The 17,098-nt window shown below is 32.1% G+C and overlaps 1 protein-coding gene across 2 annotated transcripts in view; it reads right to left on the bottom strand.

Moving 5' to 3' along the window:
* LOC111691287 (cytochrome P450 4c3-like) overlaps window positions 1–14,725 on the bottom strand; it is a 17,436-nt gene extending 2,711 nt beyond the window's left edge. The window contains exons 1-8 of one of the 2 annotated variants that reach the window (XM_023453981.1): window positions 14,483–14,725; window positions 10,581–10,781; window positions 10,340–10,525; window positions 6,239–6,642; window positions 5,026–5,094; window positions 4,512–4,686; window positions 3,965–4,138; window positions 3,556–3,877 (exon numbers count right to left, since the gene is read on the bottom strand). In XM_023453981.1, coding sequence (XP_023309749.1) covers window positions 3,711–3,877; window positions 3,965–4,138; window positions 4,512–4,686; window positions 5,026–5,094; window positions 6,239–6,642; window positions 10,340–10,525; window positions 10,581–10,781; window positions 14,483–14,645 — 1,539 coding nt within the window. In that variant the 5' untranslated portion in view covers window positions 14,646–14,725 and the 3' untranslated portion in view covers window positions 3,556–3,710. Of the gene's footprint in view, window positions 1–3,555; window positions 3,878–3,964; window positions 4,139–4,511; window positions 4,687–5,025; window positions 5,095–6,238; window positions 6,643–10,339; window positions 10,526–10,580; window positions 10,782–14,482 lie in introns of those variants that run through there. The other variant, XM_023453982.1, reaches the window with a different exon arrangement.
* Between the last annotated feature and the right edge of the window lie 2,373 nt (window positions 14,726–17,098).

The following is a 17,098-nucleotide window of genomic DNA, read 5'->3' as shown; positions in this document are numbered from 1 at the left end:
TACATATTTTTTTCTGATATTGTTTCTCTTTTCAATAATGTTTAAATTTCTGTGATGTCTAGCAAGAGAAAAAAGTTAAGAACCAAACAAATTTTGAGTTCTAGGTAAAGTGCCCTCTAGCGGCGCATAATGAAACTTTTCTCTGACTGGTCCAATAGAGCTTCATCTACTTAGTGGGTGTGCCAAATGAGAGACTAATCGAACATGAATTAAATAAGTTATTTAAATAAAAAAATTTAAAAAAATGAACTTCGACAAGCTGTAACTTGCGAACAATTGACAATTCGAAAAAAAATTTCATTACATACTGCTATTATTTTAATCCATAGAATCACCTCCCGGAGTTTCCTGACGAAGTTTCAAAACAACATGTATTTCCCTGCAGTTGCACGCGCTAAACTTTATTAACGATTTTTGTTACTTCGGCCTATGGAAATCGGCAGATTATATTTTTCTCGTTTTCCTTGAATTATTTCCTTCAAAATAAAAAAAAAATCGACCGCGCTCGAGAATGTCGGCACGTTGATGTGATGAATTACTTCAAATTAAAAATTGGAGATACCGAAGATATGGGAAATAGATTGTTGTCACTAAAACTACGCCCTAAAAAAACGGTGAAAAACAGATACTTTGAAAACGGAGATTTTTATGAATCTGTTTCCCATCAGAACACAATTATCCTCTATCCAAAAAAAACAAATGAATTTAATTAATAAAAATTATACCNGTAATGGAAGAAATATTCAATGGTCTTCAAATAGCCCAGACCTTACACCACTGGACAGTTTTCCGCTCAGACCCTTCGGTAACATGTAACTTTAACTACATTTGGTTTGCAACCATTTTTTAAGCAGCCTCCTTAGCCCTCGTCTTAGTTACGCTCCTGAGACTTACAATTATTAAATTGGTTTTATGTGAATTGAAATGTCACGTTATGGGCAGCGACTACTTGGATATGAGAGGTTAATATGAGAAATTGCCTCGTCACCATGATTATCCCACAAAGTAACTGGCATCCAAACAAATGACGATCGTTATTGGCAACTGTCTACGTGATCCAAACAGATTGATAACAAGACAATAACTAGATTAGATATCCTTACATGCGTATATATATATATACAGTGTGTCCCAGAAGTAACGCAAAAAATTCGTATTTTATTTTGTGTTGAGTTTTCACAAAAACGCTAAAACACGTCAGTTAGTAAATAGAAATTGTCGTTTTGTCACGTTGGTTAAACCTTTTTTGCGCTATGTTTCATAAACCTATGACGTCATCGCCATTTTTTTTAAATAGCACTACCTAATTTTTAAGCATAAATGGATAGCCCTTTTGAAGGGCAATGTATCGATATAGGGTTTGGCCTACTTTACATTGACAGGTGCGAAAAAAAGCCAACGATTGGAATGAACATGATTTGAATTAATAACAAAAGTAGGTATCACAAACTAATACGCGAACAGTGTTATAGTAAAAAATGTGTTTTGGTTGATTGTAGGTACATGTTCTTATGTAGATTGGGTAGGTCCGATCACAGTGGCTATGTAGGCATTGTTCTGAAGAAGACAGTTAGCGAATGCAATAGTGCCTCATATCATTGTGACAGTTACAAATATCATAACTTTACATTACGATGGTGTTGTGTTTAAATCAGAAACAAAGAACTGAAATCCTAATTATGGTTGGATACGGAGATAGGATCCGTAGTTATGATGAAGTATGTCAATTATTCAATGCCAAGTATCCAGAACAACCAATACCTCCGTCTACAGTATGCAGATTAGTACCCAAATTTGAAGACGCTGGCCATGTTAGAAATCTGTCTAGATCTAGAAGGCCAATGACAGTGATAGAAAATGATAGACAAAATGTTATGTTTAGCTGTCACTGAAAATCCACACACTGCCATTCGTCGTATCGCCGAAAACGCCAACATATCAATACATAAAAACGTACCTACAATCAACCAATACACAAAACGTCCACAAATTTCAATTTTTTGCTGTGGCACTGTTCTCGCATCAGTTTATGATACCTACTTTTGTTGTTATTTTAAACCATGTCCATTCTAGTCATTGGCTTTTTTTTCGCTCCTGTCAAAGTAAAGTAGGCCAAACCCAATATCGACGGATTTCCCTTCAAAAGGACTATCCATTTATGTTTAAAAATTTAGGTAGTGCTATTTAAAAAAAATGTCGATGACGTCATAGGTTTATGAAACATAGCGCAAAAACGGTTTGAGCAACGTGACAAAATGACAATTCCTATTTACTAATTGACGTGTTTTAGCGTTTTTGTGAAAACGCAATACAAAATAAAATACGAATTTCTTTAATTACTTCTGGGACACTCTGTATTTATAAACAAAGATATACATATAGGGTTTTACAATATAACAAGCCAAGAATGGAGCAGCATTTTCTTCGTCTAAATTTAAAATATTTCCTTGTATAAGCATTTGCCTTTAAAGTTTACAAAACCGAACATTTTATATTTCTAAATGTCTTATGAATAAATGAATAACACTCTAAGTACATAGTACATGAATAAATTGTGAATTTTCAGCTTAAAAAATAAAATAGGAGTTACTGACCTTGAGACCTCAGAAAGATTTGCACATATACAGTATGTGTAAATGAGGTCCACTGAGGCTCCACCAGTGAGCACAGAGATTTATAAAAAAATTGTCTTATTCGTCGGTAAACTGTAGTTTCTCTACGGGTTACCACAAAATGTAATTATGTAATATTTCTCAGAACGAAAAACAAAAGTAGTTGTGCAAAACTGTAATGTCTTAAACTTACTTACTTAATTTTTCATTATAAGCTTTTCATTTTATGATGCCTTATCTCTTTTATACAAAAACAAATAATACATAACCACCTTTGCGATATACAAATACGCAAAAAAACACCACAAAACAACCTTAGAATAAATAATAATAACTTCAGGATTTATCAACATATACCAACAAAGTTTGCAAAATCCATTAAAATCCCTCGGATGTTTCAAAAAGCATCAAACTAGCTATTTTTATCATTTTTATGCAATCTGAAACGACTTCGAAGAATTTTAATGATTTTTTAATTCATTTCTGTGACACTTTAACACATTTATAGCTTTTCTGGCACTTCTGTAGGTTTTTAAAGCCAATTTGAGGAATTTTTATACATATTTTAGCTGTTTCTATAATAATTGATGATGCATGCTCTTAATTAATTATTATTATGTATTCCAAGACTGAATTTTCTTTTATTTATTTCACGAAAGTGGTCTCGAATTCAGAACCCTTTGCAACACCATGAAACTTTATTTCAAAAAGGCTTACGAAAGTTAGACACGTGTTCTTATTTAAATTTCGGAATTAAACCTCTCAAAATTTGAAAGTACCTCAAAATCCACACCTATCAAACAAACTGCCAAAGACTACTTTTTTACTTGGTTTTAGATTCACCTAAAAGGAACACTAATATTTTGCACGCAAAGTTTTTCAATAAAAATCATTGTAACACCAAAATATACATAATTTATTTCAAATTAATTTTATACTCATTTCTATATTCAACAAACTATACAAGAAATACTAAAAAATTCTCGTATGCAAATTATATAATATTAATATTCCAATATATTATCCAGTCCAATTAAATACTACTAAATCATTATTTTAATTGACTAACAATTAACAATAATTTCTTTTATAAATAATCTAATCCCAGTTCCTGCATTTTAGTCTAATTTTAATGCCATTTGCTGACTTCAGGACAGTCTCCGCAGCCAATTCAAGATTATGTTTGGGTATAGTAGGTAACAGTTCGTAATTCTTCAAAACTTTGGATATTACAACCTTCATCTCGTGCATCGCAAACTTTTGACCTGAAAATAAATAATCAATAAATAATCTAGTGTCAATGTGTAAAAGATAGAAACAAATAAAAGCTAGTATGTTGCAGTCATAGCCACCTATGCAATTGCGAGGTCCAGCGCTGAATGGCAGATAAGCGAATGGAGATGTCTTCTCCATATTCTCGAATCTCATTGGATCGAACTTTTCTGGATTGGGGAAAATTTCTGGGTTATTGTTCACTCCGTAGGCGTAAATGACCAAACTTGTTCCCTTTGGAATGATTTGTCCATCTAAAATTGTGTTGTGTTCATTTATAGGGACATTTTTTTTATTTTCGACTGGTAAGTATCAGACAAAATTTTAAACCAGAATCCAGGCTATACCTTTCCGAAGGTTTTTGAAACTGACTACTACCTTAGATTTGCTGCACCACGTCAGGTTTTCGAGATGTCCTAACCTAAAAGAGCGGTTTTCTGCTACATTTGAGGTTATGTTACTTCGCGGGAAAAATTTCAGGTTAGGTTATCTTTAAACCTGATGTTCAACAGTTCTGAAGGAATTTGAAAAAAAGCAAATATCGACTGATGTAATAATAGTAATACATATAAAACGAAATTAACAAATTATTTTTTTTATTTTCAATTCCTTTAAAGATATAGGTACCTTTATATTCGATGTCCCTGACGCTGTTCCTTGCATAAAACGGTACAGATGGATATATTCGTAGTGTTTCTTTAATGACTAGTTCCAAGTATTTCATTGCTTGAATATCATCGAAGGTTACAGCTCGATTACTATCTTTCCCAAATATTGTCCGTTGCTCTTCGACAGCTTGTGCCTGTAAAATACTGTGTCCTAAAATAATGTTTGATATTGGAAATAGTCGTCAGTACGACACAAAAGACAATTTTTTACATTATTTTGACAACTATGACAAGAAAGTATAGCTACCCTGTATATCAAAATTAAAAAAAAAAGACGTAAACCCGGTTTAACATTTTATTATTTGCCGAAAATGGAACAAGGTCATCCAAAATTTTCTTTTTATTACAATTACAAATGAAAATTATTATGTCCATTTTAAAAAAAATTATTGATTTATGACGTACAATCTGCTATAAAAGTTTGGCTAGGTACTTTAGTTATACCCTGTACAATAGATAAACATAGTTCTTACTTGGACTTCCAGATTTTCAGCTAAGCAAAACAAAGCAAAGCTTATTGCAGCACCAGTGGTGTCATGTCCCTGAAAATATTTATTTATTTATTAAATAAACAAAATATAAAAACGAAACGCAGAAGAAATCAGTTGACAAACAAATAAAATAGATAAAGTAATTAATATATACAAGATTTGGACATTTTCTACACAAACATTTTTTTAGGCTCGTTATTTTATATTGTAAAGAAATATGTTAAGCCGATCTTCATACTTTTAATAATTGGGAATCAATTTGAATGACAGAATGCCATTACTCAATTTGTACGAGGTGCGGGTAATTGTAATGCAAAGCCTAGAAACATGACATAATATCTTTCTGCATTACAAATGTTATTGATATATTTAAAAATATGATTGAAATGATTATTATTAAAAGCAATAAAATAAATAGGAGAAGGGAACAATTATTTAGGTGTACCACAAAGCCCTCCTTGTTCATAGCTAGTGAAATGTATAGTCTTTAGACATATCCCTTGCACTTTCTCTTATTAAATATATAATGGCAAATTTAACTTCCAAAAACAACCTTAAGATCGTTCGCTTAGAGGAAGTAATTGACATCAAGACATTCAGATAGATCATTAATAAAAAGAACAAACAATACCGGCCCCAAAATAGACCCTTGCGGAACCCCTGTGAAGATTGATGAAATTTATGTAAGTGATAGACACGATGCTGTTTAAACTGGTATCTGTTATTGCAATAAGGCTGAATAAAGTAGTAGAACAACCACTCATAAAACCATTTTATTATTAGAAAATATTAATTTTTCAATATGAAAAGACAGTTGATGTAAAATTATTTTAGATATTTTAGAAAATGTATTTTTAGCTCAGATTTTGCTCAATATTTCTGAATATAATATACAGGATGGTCTATTTTCACAATTGCAAAATATTTTAGTGACCTACAATGGTAAATTTTGGTGAACTGTTGAATAATATTGCCACGTTGTCGGCTTCGACTTCTTGACGTTCCGAGAGACATCCATATCGTCTTCAGAATAAACTTTAAGTAGCTTTAAAAATTCTCTTCATTTTCTTGATCCGGTAACACAACAAAAATATGATTTTAAAGTACCATGACAATGTATCACAAAAGCGACACCCTGTTTAGTTAGTAGTATAAATACGTGTTATTTTCTTCACGATTTTGTTATTTTACAAACCTCAAACATTAAAGTGTCGACTTCCTCTCTGATATATAGATCAGGTAAAGGTTCTCCATCCAACCTAGCCTGTAGGAGTAAGTCAAGGAACGCCATTTTTTTCTTGGCGCCCAACTCTTCTCCGTAAACGTTTTTCAGCTTTTCTTCAGTTTGAACATCATTTTTTGAATGATCGCTCAGTAACGATTTCTTCCTAGCACGAATTACAGACTCGGTATATGAATGTAACGTTTTTACATATCTCAACTCCTTGTAATAATCTTTGGTGAGAGCATACAGTAGATCTAACCGCTTCATGGCTGAAAATCCGCGATCTACGGTTATCCTGCACATCTCTTTGACCGCGAAAACGTAATCTGACTGTCCGTTTGTCTGTGCGTTTATCTTTACTCCCATCGAGGTTTCTGTAACACACGGTATAATATTAATAGGCTATCGAGGGGAAAAATTAACATATTTCTGAAAAAATAACCTTTATTCAATCATCTATTTATTATAAGAACTGTTTTATTTGTAAATTGGTTCACAGAAGGATACTCTTAAGTGATTTTGATCATGGCTTCTACGCGTGTCCCTGAAAAGGATGGACAACGCTTGACCACAGGTTCCTTGGATGAAAATAAGACTATTTAGCCTAAGAAGTGGATCTTATTTGTGGAAGGGCGAAATGGGCGGTGACTATTAGACGCTTTCATTATAGCCATCTTTCTCTATCGTACGGATTTCTATGACTTTCTGTATCGCTCTCACGTAACGGCCAATGAACCATGAGGACTTTCCGACCCTGTATACAAAAATGCACGCCTACTGAGATATAGCCTTCTAAATATAGAACAAATAATCTAGTTCTTTTTCAAATAATCTGAAAACTGTTTTTCTCAGAAACTTCAAATTTGGTATACATATTTTTTTATATAAGGGCAATGTAAATATAGAATTTGGTGATAATACATATACAGAATGTTCTCTTTCTAGTGCCTGTGCGCCACTGGCTATCCCTTAATTTTTTTATGTGTTCATCAATGACGACAGAATATGTATTTTTAAAACTAAGCACTATTTTAGAAGATTTTTTGCCTCTTACAAAATTTTGATATCGTTTATGGATTTCGAGTAAAATTGTCATTTTTTACACATTAAATAATATAAAATTAGTTTAAGATAAATAGAATAGTCTAGTACGAGGTGCCATATAACAAAAACAATAATTAAAAGGGTCAGTATCAAGCTAGCTGTGATTTAATTTTAGTTTACTTTGTTTTTTACTGCAATTTATACTTTTGCTGAACAAACTAATATGTTATTAGTTTTGGGTTATTGTGAAGGAAATTGTTGTGCTACTGTTCGAACATATGCTGAGTTTTCCTAATCGAAGAATTCCAAATAACAACTTTTAACTGTAACATTAAATCGTGGATAATGTACGGTCGGAACTGTTCAGTTCGAGGAACAAATTTTGGAAAAGGTCGAGGAAATTCATCAAGTAAATAAAAGGCGTTTAGCGGCAGAGGTTGGCTTTCAAAAAGTTCCGTTAATAGAGTATTGAAAGACCAGTTATTACAGGTTATTGCCCTTTAAAATGGCCACCTCGATCCCCGGACCTAAACCCATGTAATTATTTCCTTTGGGAAGCGTTGCGGACCACAGTTTATACTCTTCAGTAAATACAGAAAACGAATAATGGGAAAGAATACAACATGAAATTAGTGTTATAAAATTCATTTTCATTTTCGAAGAACTAATGCTTGCGTTTAAGAACAAGGAAGTAACTTTGAGCATTTACTGTAATATTATTTTAATGTGATTACAAATATCAATTTAGGTTTATATAAAATGTCAATGTTGACTTTCTTATATTATTAGTTGATACCAAGGACATTTAAATAAAGGGGACTATGCATGTCACAGTCTATCTCATATGTTGGGTGAAGCTAGACAAGGGGAAAGCAGAGGGCTTTATTTTCATCCAACTGATGCGCGCGATTACATCTCCAATGTCGTACATTTTGGATGGATCAAAATAAAATATTTTATAGTCCTAAGTCAATATATTTCAACAGCTACTCAGTATTTTTATAATAAATATATATAATATTTTTATAACTTCTTGGAATCCCAATAACTGTAACCATTTCTTTCTTGTTGCACCATCCCCAAGCATCCTAAAAACGTTCACATTTCACTTTTAGAATACTGAGGCAAATTTTCAGTGAGACATAAAAATATATTCCCAAAGGAGAACATCAAATGGTTGAATGAATGCAACTTTCAGTTGATTGCATCTTCGGTATTTTTATGTATAAGTGAACCACCACCATATTTTTGCTGTTGTATTTATTCAGTTTTTATGCTCGTGCATTTAGTAAAATTGTAAATATATTTTTGAAAAGGTTTTTGTCGTAGAGGAAAATGAAAATGATGAATGATTAAAATTTGTAATGTTGGGTATAAGGGATAACATTGAAATACCTATAAATATATTAAATATAAATAATGTCTGTAACTTATTTGTGGTGCAGCATTTTCCTTTGATTTTAATGGCCAAACGTGGTTCATATTATTGTTTTCTTACTATTTCAGCAAAAATTTTAAAAAAATACCAAGTCAGTTTTATAAAATTTTACCGTTATTCAAATAAAAGTTACCCACACGCACGACAATGGCCACAGTTGCATATACATTCCAAAGTCACCTTCAAGCACGCTTACCTGTGGAAGGATAGCTGATGTGGATGTTTATAATCCAATTTCTTACAAATTCTGCACTGTCTAACCATATTCACACCTTAAAAGTTTATCCAAAATACATGTATAAACACTAATCACGTTTCACTTACTAAAATCACAACTATTTTCTAACAAGAGACGCCATATTCTGCCAACCACGGCAGAACGAACGAGGAACACGCTACAAATTATTGCGTAGTTGCCAAGTCTTCAAACATGGCAAATATGAAAAATGAAAAATAGTTTAATATGTACAGAATTTAACAATATTGTATGCATAACTTAATAATACTATCCTATAATAATAATTTTCACAATTGTGATGAAAATTGCGATAAAAATATTAAGTACATTTCCAGTATAATTATACAGCTGACAACAATGATACAATTAGACTGTGAATAGACCAGGCTTCATCTAGAAATGTAAATAAATAAGTCCCCTTTATTGAAATGTCCTTGGTTGATACTGTTTATTTAAAATATTAGTGTTGATTTTTATTTTGTTGATTGATAATACTAATACTAAAAATGTGTAGTTATTTTTTTAATGTGACGTTTTTTCATTATTATTCCCTGTTTTGAGGCTGCAGTTATAAATTATTTCTATTTAATCTGAATTTTTGCCTGTATTTAATGTATAAAAAATGCAGTTTTACCCGAAATCCATAAACGATCCTCTAAGTTAATGCTTATTTTTAAAAATATATAATTTAGTCGTCATTGGCGCACACACAAAAAAGTTACGGGATAGCCAGTGGCGCACAGGCACTAGAAAGAGAACATCCTGTATGTGTATTCTCACCAAATTCTTTATTTACCTTGCCCTTGGATAAAAAAATTAGTGTATCAAATTTGAAGTTTCTAAGAAAAATAGTTTTCAAATTATTTGAAAAAAAACTAGGTTATCTATTCTATATTTAGAAGGCTATATCTCAGTAGGCGTGCACTTTTGTATATAGGTAAGTTAGGCTAAATAGTCTTATTTTCATCCAAGGAACCTGTGGTCAAGCATTGTCCATCCTTTTCAGGGACACCCTGTATACTCACTCTTTTATTGCATAATTGTAAACAAATACACAGAAACAGGACATGAGAAAATTATCAACATAATTTGAACCTGAGCGTTTAATATAATGAGTTATACGATTATACTAACTAATCATTTGATGGTAATAATTTGAGTTGGACTTTAGGAATCTCATTAAACGCATTTTAATTATTTATTAATTTAAGTACATGGATATAGGGAATTAATTTTATAGAACGTTCACCAGTTTGGAACGAAAAAATTATATGCTTTATAACAAATTGGTCGTTGATTTTATTCCTTTAATTTTTCGCTTTCACTAAGAAAGTAAATATTGGTTACTCACCACAGATTATATCCAAAGTACACAGCGTTACGTATGTATAGATATCCACCGAATCTTTCCCAACCTCTTTCTCCAATAGTTTTATCATGGTATCCGCATTGGTTTCATAAATACTTACGAATTGTCTCAGAATATAGAAATGGAAGGCAGGAGTTATTATTTTCCTACTCTTCCTCCACCTTTCGTCTAGGAGAAGGCGAAATTAACTATCTTTAGTTTCGTTTTATCTGAGGATTATTACCTTTTGCTGTTAGTAGACCGTCCCCCAACCATCTCTGTAAAAATTTGTATTCTACCGACTTGTTTAAGAATTCGTTTGTTGAGGTCAAAAGAAGCTCCAAGAGTTTTAGGTCGCTTATTACTATTTTCTTCTTTACTATTAGATCTACTGAACACAAGCCATTGCATTGCTTCAGATAGCTGGACAGCACCTTCAAAGTGTCTGGAATAGGAAAGTGTCAGTTTGGAGTATTATTGCTGCACCAAAAGTACATATTTATAAAAATTTACAGTTCACTTTTCTTTATTCAATTTTTATTAGACTCTTTACACCATTATTAATTAGATATCAATCTTTTAGGTAGATAACTATTGAACATTTTTTATAATAATCAGAAAAAATACATGTCATTTGGACATCAAATATAATTTTTTCGAAAACTGTCATCAAAAGTAGACGTTTTCGTTAAATGTTTAGTTGACAAAGTGAGTCTTTTTTGTCACCTAGCTACAAAATACTTTTTTATACGACTGCCTTGCAAAAGGGGTTTTGCGCACGGAAAACACGCTCTGAAAACGGTATTTTGCACACGCCGTGTGCTAAACATTTTACACACGGTTATGTCATCTTTGCACACGCGTCTCCAGATTGTGATTTTTGTTTGATGTTGTCACCCAAATTATGCAATGTTTCAAGTTGGCTGAGTTTCATAGCAACCGTCACGGCTCCTTTATTTTGTTGATTAGATACTTCAAAAATTGTTGAATTCCCGAAGTTTGGGTGTGAAAATGTGTGATTCTGAAGAGATTTTACAGAAAGCAAGCGAAATATGTTCGGAACTGCTGCCCACAAAATCCAGAAGCAGGTATGAAGCTGAGTTAAGCCGATTTATGGACTGGCGACTAGCCAAAAATGTCCAAACTTTCTCAGAAAACGCAGTAATGGTGTATTTTGAAGAACTATCTAAGAAATATAAATCTTCGACGTTGTGGACGATTTTTTCGATGCTCAAGTCAACGTTAAGTGCCAATCACAACATAGATCTTGGAAGCTATAAAAAGTTGCAAGCGCTAATCAAACGAAAATCCGAAAACTACGTCCCAAAGAAGTCCCAAATCCTCACAGAAGATGATTTTTGCCGGTTTTTGACGAAAGCATCAGACGACAAATATTTACTTATCAAGGCGGTGGTGGCAGTTGGACTATCTGGGGCATGTCGAAGGGAGGAATTATGTTATCTCAAAATAGAAGACACCAAAGATTTCGGCAGTGCTATGCTGATTAAACTGAAGAATACAAAAACAAAGGTACCAAGGTGTTTTACAATTACAGGAAACCTTTACACTATCTTAAAAAAGTACTGTGCTCTTCGTCCTCCTAATCTGAAGACAGGCAGGTTTTTTTTAAACTATCAAAACGGAAAATGTTCAAGCCAAAACGTTGGCATCAACAAAATTGGAAACATGGCTAGGGAAATCGCCAAGTTTTTGATGCTAGAGAATCCAGAAAGTTACACGGGACATTGTTTTCGGCGTTCATCGGCCACAATTTTAGTCAATTCTGGCTCAAATCTGCTTGCCCTCAAACGCCATGGAGGGTGGAAATCCAGTACAGTTGCCGAAGGCTACGTTGATGACTGTTTGAGAAATAAAATGGAAGTTTCGAAAAAGATAGAGTCTTCAGTGTCTTCTGCTGCCACAGAACCAGAACAACGATCGTCTACTGGAATACAACAAGAAAACAACGACCGCACGCTGAAAAACTGCACTAAAAACACGACACCAAAAATATTCTCTATTACCGAAAACAAGGTGCACAATAATACTGCTTTTCCCAGCGTAACCTTGAAGGAATGTTCAAATGTTACCATAAATATTAAATATTAGTTTCTTTTGTTAATGCGTTAGCAATTTTCTTAATAAAAACGAGTTAAATTAAAAGTTGTATTTAATTTATTTTGTTAATGCGTTGGCAATTTTAGTAATAAAAACGATTTAAATTAAAATTTGATTTTTGTGGTCTCTGTTTGCAGTCGTATAAAAAGTATCGTAAAAAACTCGTTTGAAATCCTCTTTGCACACTCGCTCGACTTGTGGACCTCGCCTTCGGCTCGGTCCACCAATATGTCTCGCTCGTGTGCAGAGTCGTTTTCAAACCTTGTTTAATATACTATTATGTTCTAGAGAGCCAAAGTCTGTTTCGTTCTAGAACATAAAACACATGTCAAAATAATTTGTCATTTTTTCGAAACTTGTTTATGATTTTATTAATTAAACAATATACATTTATTTTCACTACACGTAAATTGAAAGTACCGATATTGTAGTGAGTTAAATTTATGCCAGATCCAGTGCCGTCAGTTATCGTAGCTACTAGTTCTGGGTATTCAATGAGGCTGTATGTTGTATTATTAGCAATTTCTGTAGGCTCGCTGAAGATGGTAACAATTTATTTGCGATTGAAATTATATTTTGTATAGAATCTTCTATCTACAGGGTGGCCCAATAGTGTAACAAAGTTCATTATCTCCCTTATTATAAAGATTTGAAAAGAAATATTTTATGGGAGTGATGTATTTAAAAAAATTCACATTTAAAAAATATTTTGAATTATACAGGCTGGTGCATTAGGGCGGAGCATCTTTAAGGAGGTTTTTCTTAAATGGAACACTCTGTATATTTTTACAAATTTGTATTCTACAGAAAATTCTCTTCAGCGATGTCTTTGTTTTCTTGTTCGATGCGGCGATGCCAAGTTATTTGAAAAAATAATATTATTTTCTCTGGAACAGGATTCTATAAATCTATCCACCGTGCAAGTACTACTAGTAATTAAGAAAAAATATTTTATAGGCATGCCGACCAAAGATCTGGACAAACAACAAAATGGCAAAATCTTTATAATTTTGTACAGGGTGTTCTACACATAAGCCCCAGTTTAGCAAACTTCGAAGGACATTTTCTCGATTTTTTTAAATGAAACAGCCGGTATATTATTTTATTTTTGGATTAATGTGTTAATTACCCATAACTTTTGCAAATAATATCCTATGCCTAAAATCACTATTTGCACTTTTCTAGCAAAAACCCATTAATTTTGCAAATTTTACATTTTATTACTCCAGTTGACATAAAATATAAAAATCTGCAAGTTTACTGTTGTTGTTTAATTGTCAGTAGTTAGTGTTAACTGACAAATGCTGTATTGTAAGTTTAAAAATACCTCAAAATGAAATATAAATATTGGGTGCAAGTGATAAAAATCCTTTATTAGCAACACGAATTTATCTTCAACGCTATTCACAGAGCCCAGTGTAGGTACGAACTTTTAAAAAAGTAATAAATCGTTTTGATAATTCCGGTACTGTAGCTTATTCTAAAAGTGTTAGGAAAAAAAGAACATTCACTGAAGAAAATCTGTTCAAAGAATATTAAAGGACAATAAAATGCATCCATACCAAGTCCAATTACTACAGGAATTAAGTGATGAAAATTGTCTAAGCAAAGTTTACAGAATAAATATTTTGTAAACTTTGGTAGAAGACGATTAGAGTTCTGCTAGTGGGTTTATATCAAACTCATGGCCTACTAGAGTAATAAAATGTAAAATTTGCAAAATTAAAGGAAAGTAAAAAAATAAATCCTAATCTGTCTGTTTTTACCTAAAATAAAAAGAAATATGTCTATTTTAAAGGTACAATTTCTAAAAGTTTTGCAAAAGGTTCCACAAATTTTTACCACCTAATCTAAAACATATTCAGCTATAACTTTTGATATTTTTACTGTTTCTCTGTACTTCATTCTGCAAATGCACTTGTAATTCCAAAAATGATCTAACTAATGTTATTTATTTATCTACATTGCAACTACCTATTTAAATATTTGTGTTTGATACTAACAAAAATCTTTTCTTTTGTCACGTACCTGTAGTCTTTGCAAAGTCCAAAACATTCCCAAATATCGGATGGCCCGGTACTTTCGGTATCCATTTCAGTTTTCTCTCATACCTTTTCTTACTTATCCACCAATAACCTGCACCAACTAGCACGAGTGCAAATAGAACTTCAATTACTGAAAGCATAGTCATTCACCATTCGCTTGTATGTCGGTATCTCGTAAAATAATCCGTTGCGAGACTCGTTATATTATTACTGTATGCAAGGTCGACGATTTGTAGGTTTAAGTGCGTTGATTTAGTCCGATACGTACTAGTTAAATGGCAATACGGTTATAATGAAACAGTATCTTTGGTAAGGAGAAATGCAAAATTTCCTGTGAATCGTGCGGGTTCATGTATTATTTGAATATGGATGGTTTGCCAAATAATATACCCGTATATAACATTGTTTTATTGCCTACACAGATTGAATATCGATGACACCGTGTTAATGATCTTGAATTATTTATTTGTGACATTTACCCATGTAACAATTTAAATGTTTGTTTTTGCTCCAATTTTTTAATGGTTTTATGAAGGATGTTAAGAGATGTATATAAAAAACATTTTGAAAGGACGATAATCACAAACTATAGATACTGAAATTGCAATTCACTTTCCGTCCAATTAAATAAGTTTTTAAATCGAAATTTTGGTCAACTTGTCTGAATTTTTGATATGAGTTAGTTTGAGGAATGTTATAACAATAAGTGCAAGTAATTTTTTGTTGAACCCCCGGCCAAGGGTGAAAAAAGATAAAACAAAGGAGTTTTTCAGGATAACTCAAAAGGGGCAAGCGCTAAAAAAAAAGTTTCTTATAAATGTTGTAAAGCTTACAATTCTACATAAAAATAGCCTCTTGACTTTTTCTTGTATTATTAAAATTAACAGAGTTAGGGTGGCTAGAAATTAAGGGAACATTTCAGAAATTTAAAAAAATCATAAACAGAAAAATTAATGAATTTTATAATTTTTTTTTCGATCTACTCTAAAAAATGTAACCTTTCGTTTCAGAGAAATAGATATATTTTTTAATTTTTAATAAGAAAGTTATAACAATTTCAAATTTGTTGTTCACCCCCATCGAAACAGGTCAATCTAGTTTTGTCAATTTGTTTACATAAATCATATTTTTAATTCTTTTTGAGTAAATAGGACTTTTTATAAATAAAAAATATAGTTTTTCTGAAATAAAAAATAAGGATAGCAACCCCCAAACACAGAATCACTTGCGAAATATTTGTTTTTTATCATAAGTAATTTCCATTTTGTTTCATTTCAAAATATTGATCCCCAGAAATTTTGAAAAAACTGTTTTGGGGGGGGCGAACTTTGAGGGTGTATTTCACCTCGTAAATATGTTTTTCCGCCGATAAAAAAATACGTGTCTCTTTACATTTTTTTAGAGTAGATTGGAAAAAAAAATACATAATTTATTCATTTTTCTGCTTGTTACGATTTTTTTAAATTTCTGAAGTCTTCCCTTAACTTCTAGCCTCCCTAACTCTGTTAATTTTAATAATACAAGAAAAAGTCAAGAGGCCATTTTTATGTAGAATTGTAAACTTTACAACTTTTATAAGAAACTTTTTTTAGCCCTTGCCCCTTTTGAGTTATCCTGAAAAACTCCTTTGTTTTATCTTTTTTCACCCTTGACCGAGGGTTGAACAAAAAAATACTGTCACTTATTGTTATAATATACCTCAAACTAACTCATATAAAAAATGCAGGCCAGTTGACAAAAATTTCGATTTAAAGGCTTATTTAATTGTACTACTAGACAGAGTCCGGTGTTTTTTTTCAAACTAAATGTTGAGCTGTGTTATTATTAATGAGTATATTCTAATATTACAATGTATTACAATGATAAATACAACTAAATGCTAGTTAGTATACTTTTAAATTATTAAATTAATAAGGACATTTAATGACCAACGGAAAATGTCACAAGGTCGCTGTGATCGATTAAAGTTATCAAAAACGATACAATATTTTTTTTTAAATTTAGCCTGGGTACATAAAAATGTTAGTAAAAAGCAACGCCGACAGGACTTATTTATATAAGATCATAAAGAAGCTTGTATAAAAAATTACACACATACAAATTCTTCTAAATTAGTAACATCAAATCGACTAGGCAAAACAGTGAAACTTATACTCCTGATGGTGATTTTTAAAAATCTTCAACAGCTCGAAAGCCGCTCGCTAACTGACAGATGTGGAAGGGAACCTTTTTGCTCTAGAATAAAGTAAAAACCAGTAGAAACGCCAGTGGCGTAGAATTTCTGGTTAAAATCAATAGGTACTTCCCCATATCTACGCTCCTGACGGGTCTGAAATGCAATCAATTATACCCACCTATAACCTACGTATGTATTGATCCAAATTTAAACGCTTTCCAATGAAAAATTCAGAAATTATCAATAAAAAACATATTTTTTTATTTATTTTTTTTGACACCCTCTATTTCAAAAACGAAGCATTTGTGGACCTACGATTTTTCGTATTTTTGGATGTAGAATCTGCTCTAGAATTCTTGCATTTGGCAACGCCCTGTATAGTAAAACCTTGTGACCTATCCTATCGAAAGCTCTCGATGAAGA

Source organism: Anoplophora glabripennis, unplaced genomic scaffold, assembly GCF_000390285.2.
Source record: "Anoplophora glabripennis isolate ALB-LARVAE unplaced genomic scaffold, Agla_2.0 scaffold188, whole genome shotgun sequence".
In the NCBI taxonomy this organism is placed as follows: domain Eukaryota; kingdom Metazoa; phylum Arthropoda; class Insecta; order Coleoptera; family Cerambycidae; genus Anoplophora; species Anoplophora glabripennis.
This window is presented reverse-complemented; position numbering and strand designations above follow the sequence as displayed.